This window comes from Chinchilla lanigera, unplaced genomic scaffold, assembly GCF_000276665.1.
Source record: "Chinchilla lanigera isolate Chin_1 unplaced genomic scaffold, ChiLan1.0 scaffold00012, whole genome shotgun sequence".
NCBI lineage: Eukaryota > Metazoa > Chordata > Mammalia > Rodentia > Chinchillidae > Chinchilla > Chinchilla lanigera.
Window position 1 is genome coordinate 21,930,263 of NW_004955413.1, and position 6,015 is coordinate 21,936,277.

The following is a 6,015-nucleotide window of genomic DNA, read 5'->3' on the forward strand; positions in this document are numbered from 1 at the left end:
ATGTACCAGAATGACTAAAATCACTTCCAGATGTCACCAGCTGGGAGTAATCAACATAAAGGATATCAGGCAAGGTTGAGAAGAAAGGGCTGAGGTGTGCACAACCCTGGCCCTTCCCCCCAAATTAACAGGCAGACACCTCTTCATCCCTGAAGAGGAGGAGAGGCTCCTCATCCCACGGCAGCTCTCAGTGGCCTGCAGGGCTTCAGTGTCCTGGACTGGCAGTCACCACCTGTTATGTGGCCTGTCACATCCCTGGGAAGGAGGAAGGGGATGAGGGGCCTGCCATTCTGACCTGTTTGCAGTAGTGAGGAGCAAACCCAGGGGTGCCCTGCCATTGAGTTACATGCCTGCAAGTTTTTAAAAAATAATCTGTCTTAAATTTTGAGACTGGGTCTTTCCAAGTTGCCCAGGCTGGCCTCCAACTCAGGGTCGCCTTGCCTCAGACTCTGAGTTGTGATTAGAAGTATGCACTCCTGTGCCTAGCAGGCCTCAGGCTTTGATTCTGCTCTGCTACGTCCCTGTGCACCTATTGGAGAAAAAGCAAGGCAGCAAGAGAGGAGCATGTCCATTTCTGGAAGCCATGACGGTTGCTCTGCAATGCCTGCAGCAGTCAGTCTCAACCCAGTTTCGAAATCGTGGTCTGTCCCCACCTCCAGAGCCTCTGGCTCTTCCCCAGTCAGTGACCCAGACTGCCTACTGCTCTTGCCTCAGTCCATGAGCAACTCGGCTGTTCGAAGCTCCCTGCCAGACAACAGGCCTTCAGAGAGGTGAGGTCAGAGACTGTTGGGGCCAGCGGGAGGGAGAGCAGGAAGGGAGGGAGGACTGCTGCTGGGCTCAGAAGGACAAAGTGGCCAAGAGGTGGTTGCAGGCACCTGGTTCAGGAGAAAGGGAGGTCTCAGGGTAACCGGGGTTCAAATCCCAGGCAGTTGGGGATTTTGTGAGCTTGGAAAGGACTCAAGCTCTACTCTTCATGTGTAAAACTGGGCAGCAAATTTGTTAATATCAGATGCGTCTCTTGCAAGAAGCTCATAGGCAGGGTTTGCTTTCAGATCTGATCAGAGACCACTTTTCTTTAATTAGAGTATTTTTGTCCTGTTAATAATTATGTCCATTTTTCCCTGCTGGAAGGTCTGACAGCCTCTGTGGGCAACCAGCACACATGGCCAGTCTGAACATGGAAACCAGCTCCGCCGCTGCCCCCCTGAACACTGCAACAAGAGAGAGATTTCCTGTCCGCCAAGGTTTTCTTCGTTCCTCGCTCAAATCACAGCCAGGTAAAGTACAAGGCAGCAGTGCCTTTATAGGAGAAAAGAGGAAAGCAAAATGACCCAGATGTTGAAAAGTACAAAGTTTGGGTTGGGGGAGATGCAGCTTAGTGGTAGAGCACTAGCTTGCCACACCCAAGGCCCAGGGTTCCACCCACAGTACTAGGAAAGGAAGGGAAAGAGAGACAGAGACAGAGACAGAGAGAGCAAGAGAGAGAGTGAGGGAGAGAGAGAGAGAGAGAGAAGAAAAAGGGTACACAAAGAGGTCTGTCCATCATATTTTATCATTTCCCTTAGGTTCCAAAATGTGATTCTTGATTGATCCATAGTTGTTCCTCTCCGTCTCTCTCTGCTTTTACCTCTTGCTGGACTCTAACTATTGAGTGGTACAGGGCTCAGTCTTCACAGTACTTTTTGTTGCTAGTATTCCTCTTTCAGAAGGGCTCTTAAACAGTACATGGCTTTAACTACTTCCTACGCTGATAGATACGATTTTCAATCCCCAGAAAAATGGACTCACCTACCTATTATCTAGCCATCTGTTACTTGGATGTCTACAAACACATACTGAGCTCCATGATACCCCATAACACACACATCCTGCCTAAAAGACCCCCACTCCTCCTTATCCCAATACAAGGGTCCTCACTGTGACACTTTTTTGGGTCCCAGAACTTGAAATGATCCTGGAATTTCCCTCTCACATCCCACATCCACTGGGGAAATATGTGAGTTGCTTCATGTGCTGTCTGTCACCATGGTCGCCTAGTCTAAACTGCTATCCCACTTGCTCCAATGACTGTGATATTCCTCACCTAGCTCATAGGTTCCTCACTTGCAATTTTGAAATAACAAGAACTGTATGTATTGGTCTCTGTCGCTAGTTCCTGCCATAGGGCTTCTGACATCCCTGCAGACAGGGACCCTAGAAAGTTGTTTGTTCTAATATTTGATCTCTGAGTCCAGTTTTCAAAACAGAATTCCTGGGATGTTTGTAATTTTCTGTGCAATAGAAGCCTCTGACGCAGAGTTCTTTGTCTCTTGGGATTCCTGGGAGGTGGGAGCATCTTTTGCTCCCATGAGGGTGCTCTGTGGTGGGCTCCTGGATGGGCACTCATCACCCTGAAGGACCAAGCTAGGATTTGAATCTTGAAACTTTCAGTTCTTTCCTCATTCTTTGGGAATTGGAGAGGAGCTGGACAGTGAGTTCATGACTGACTGTGCCAGTGTGAGGCAGCCTCCACAAAAATCTCTAAATTCTGGGGTTTGGAGAGCTCTGGACAGGTAGCCGAGCACAAGGAAGTCCCTGCAGGGTGGAACATGTGGGTGCACTGTGCCCTGTGTGCCTCTCCATCTGTAGCCTTTCTCATTTCCCTCCTAGCGAATGACTACCCCTAAGAAGTGTGCTCCCCTTAGTTCTGTGCCCTGACGCAGCAAATTAATCAAAACTAAAGGGGGGTGGGTGGGAATTCCAAATGTGTAGGCTGACAGTCATATGTTCCTGGATGAACAATCAGCCTCTGAAGGGGGGCAACCTTATGGGACTCAACCCGGGGCCTGTGGGACTCAATGCTGCGTCCAAGTTGATCGCGTCAGAATAGAGTTATGAGAGGACAGTCACTTGGTGTTTGCTGAATTGGTTGTCAGTGGAGAAAAACCTTTCCTAATATTTTAGTCACAGAAACGCAAGGTGTGATCACAACATATAGTGAATATTTAAATTAAGAACAGTTATTACAGTAAAACACACTTTTGCCATGAGCCCCCTCAAAGCCACACCCCCAATTCTGACACACTTCTTAGTGAGAACCAACTGTGTGCCTGCAGCATACCTCAGTTCTCAGACTGCCGCCTCTGTGCACAAGACTGTCCCTCGCCACACACCACTCACACGTGCACACCTCTTGGACATGTGACACACCGACTATGAACTGATGGCCCCACAACTTCCTGAGTGGCTCTCACAACTTTGGGAAACACTTTTTATGTCCTCTAGTACTTCTATGAGCTTTCTGGGGTGAGCTTCTGTGTGTCCAGGTCCCTCCACTTTACTCCTCCTCTGACACTCTCCTGTCCTGGTTCTTTTGGGTTTTCATGGAGGAATCATTGGTAGGTGTGACTGATGTAGTTGTCAGTCACCAGTGATTAAGTCAGTCTAGCTCCTCTCCAGTCCTTGGAAGTGATGGACTGGGATAATATTCCAACCTTCTAATCAGGGTTGTTTTCCCAGACAACAAGCCCTCTGTCTACCATTGTTAGGGACTTTGCCAAAGTCACTTCATTAATAGAAACGGGGTGTTGTAGAGAGGAGCTTCTTGGGAATAATGAAGACAGTCCCTCCCTGTTAGCGCCCTTATCAATTAGGAAATTTCAAGTGCTTTAGGAGCACTTTGTTGTGAACAGCTAAGAGGATCAAATATATATCTCTCCCTCTCAAAACACAAAGTAAAACCAATGTAAAATTTAATTTTAAGAAATTATTTATCTTTATTTTTTCCTCTAGAATTGGTGACACTTCGGCCCATAAATTAGAGCTATATTCCAATGAGCTGAGCATAGGAGTTGGTTTGTACAGAGAGAGAAGGGCTGAAGGAAGCAGAAACACACAGAGGACAGTGGGATCATTTCCCAGTCACTTTCCTTGTAAGGCACGACAGGGAGACAGACAACAGGAAAAACACTACTTAACATGTGGTTACTGCAGGTGGCTTTTTAGGGCAAGAATTAAAGCAGCAGAAGCTGCATTATCAGGCTGATTGAATCTGGCCTGTTTAGGAAACTTGGCTGTTACCTCTGTCTCCTGACTTCCCTGAAGGTCAGGTGGCAGCTTGGGTTCAGTTGGAAACTTTAGTATGAGCGGCGCCACATTGCCTTTGAGTGTGGTCTATTGGGCCCAGTGCAGATTAATGCAAAACTATGGCCTCCTGTAATTTTTATTTGCATTATACATCGCAAAATCAGAAATAATATATCTTTGGGAATATAATTTGTCTAAATAGTACTCCTGAATATTGCCTTGTCCTGCAAAAAAGTGAACTTTTGTCTCTACAGCCAGTTTGTTCACAATAGCCAGTGATTGGAAGTAACCTAAATATATCAAGGGATAGAAGAATATAAAACATCTACAATATATTAATTAAATGCTGCATAGAAATAGTTTTAGAGCCACTAATACTCACAACAACATAGATGAATTTTGAGGACATTATCATGAGGTAAAAATGCCTAGCAAATGACTCCATTTTTACTAAATTCAAGAATAAACAACTTAACCAAAGCTTCCAAAAGGCAGAGCTATGGTTGCCTATGGGGAGGATGAGTATTTCAGGGAGAGAGGAGGTAAATCCTGATCTGGGTGGCAGTTATTGTGGAGACAGTTGTCCTCTTTTATCTCCCTTTTTTGGTTTTGTTGCCTCAACTACCCGTGGTCAGTTTTGTCCCAAACATATTAAATGGAAATTTCCAGAAATAATTAAACTGTTTTAAATTCTTCACTGCTCTGAGTAATCTGATGAAATCCTGTACCGTCTTGTTTCCACATACCTGGGACGTGATTCATCACTTCGTCCAGCATTTTCAACACTGTATATACTACCTGCCTTTTAGTCACTGCGGATGAGAGTTTACACAGGGTTTGGTACTATCCTCTGTCTTAGCATCCACTTGGAATCTTATGGCTGGAGAATGCTGTATCTGCTTTTTGTCATTTGCACTCGACTCAAAATAATCCTTATGCCTAAGTAGCACATTTGGAGGTGGCATATTGTGTTATCATCCAATGTAGATGTCAAAGTCTTTGAGCTCAAGATTTCATGGTGTACACTTATTATGTATAAGTGATACCTCAGCATGAAATTTTATTTTTGATTAATACGTGTTTGCAGCATATAGCGATTATATTTATCATGGGGAGTTTGTACATGTACATAACACATTTTAATTCTTTTTTATCCCCTCCCCTCCCACCCCTACCTGCTCCCTTCAACTGTTGTTTCCCCTACCATTTTTCTCCTCCCACTTGAAAAAGCTCTATTTCCATTTTTTCTTCTATTCTTTTTGAATCCTTTTTCCCTTCCTCCCCTCCCCCACCACATCTCTTGTTTACCTTCCCATTTGAAAAATATCTCCCTATTTCCTGTTATCTATGCTTTATTTTGCTCTTTATATTTTGGGTTTCTCATATGAGGAAAATCATGTGATATTTAAACTTGTGTGTCTGATTTATTTCACTTAACATACGGTCATAACGTGCATCCATCTTTCTATGTGACAAAGTTGTATTTCACTGTGTATAAAAACTACATTTTCTTTATCCATTGATCTGCTCGTGGGCATATTAGCTGTTCCCAAGATTTAGGTATTATAAATTGTGCTGCCATAAACATGTGTATGCATATATCACCATAATATGATGATTTTTAACTCTTTTGGGAAGATTCCTAGCAGGGGAATAGCTAGGTTGAATGGAATTTCTAATTTTACTTTTCTGAGGAATCACCATAGTGATCTCCACAGTGGTTGAGCTAGTTTACATTCCAACCAACAATACAGAAGGGTTTTTTTTCACCCAGTTTCCTCAGTATTTGTTATAACTCAATTTCCTGCTCATTGATAGCCATTCTTTTTAGAATGAGAAGGAATCTCAGTGTTATTTTAATTGCATTTCTCTAATGGCCAGAGATATTGAACCTTCTTTCATGTACTTATTGGCCATCTGTACTTATTGTGAGAGGTGTCTTTTCATGTT

General features: G+C 44.1%; 1 protein-coding gene across 1 annotated transcript in view; it reads left to right on the top strand.

Annotated features, from left to right (window-relative positions):
• The first annotated feature begins 628 nt into the window (after positions 1-628).
• LOC102005247 (apolipoprotein L6-like) overlaps positions 629-6,015 on the top strand; it is a 23,672-nt gene continuing 18,285 nt past the window's right edge. Inside the window, exons 1-2 of the mRNA XM_005379645.2 lie at positions 629-770; positions 1,132-1,277. Of these exons, the coding sequence (XP_005379702.2) occupies positions 718-770; positions 1,132-1,277 (199 nt within the window). The 5' untranslated portion in view covers positions 629-717. The remainder of the gene's footprint in view (positions 771-1,131; positions 1,278-6,015) is intronic.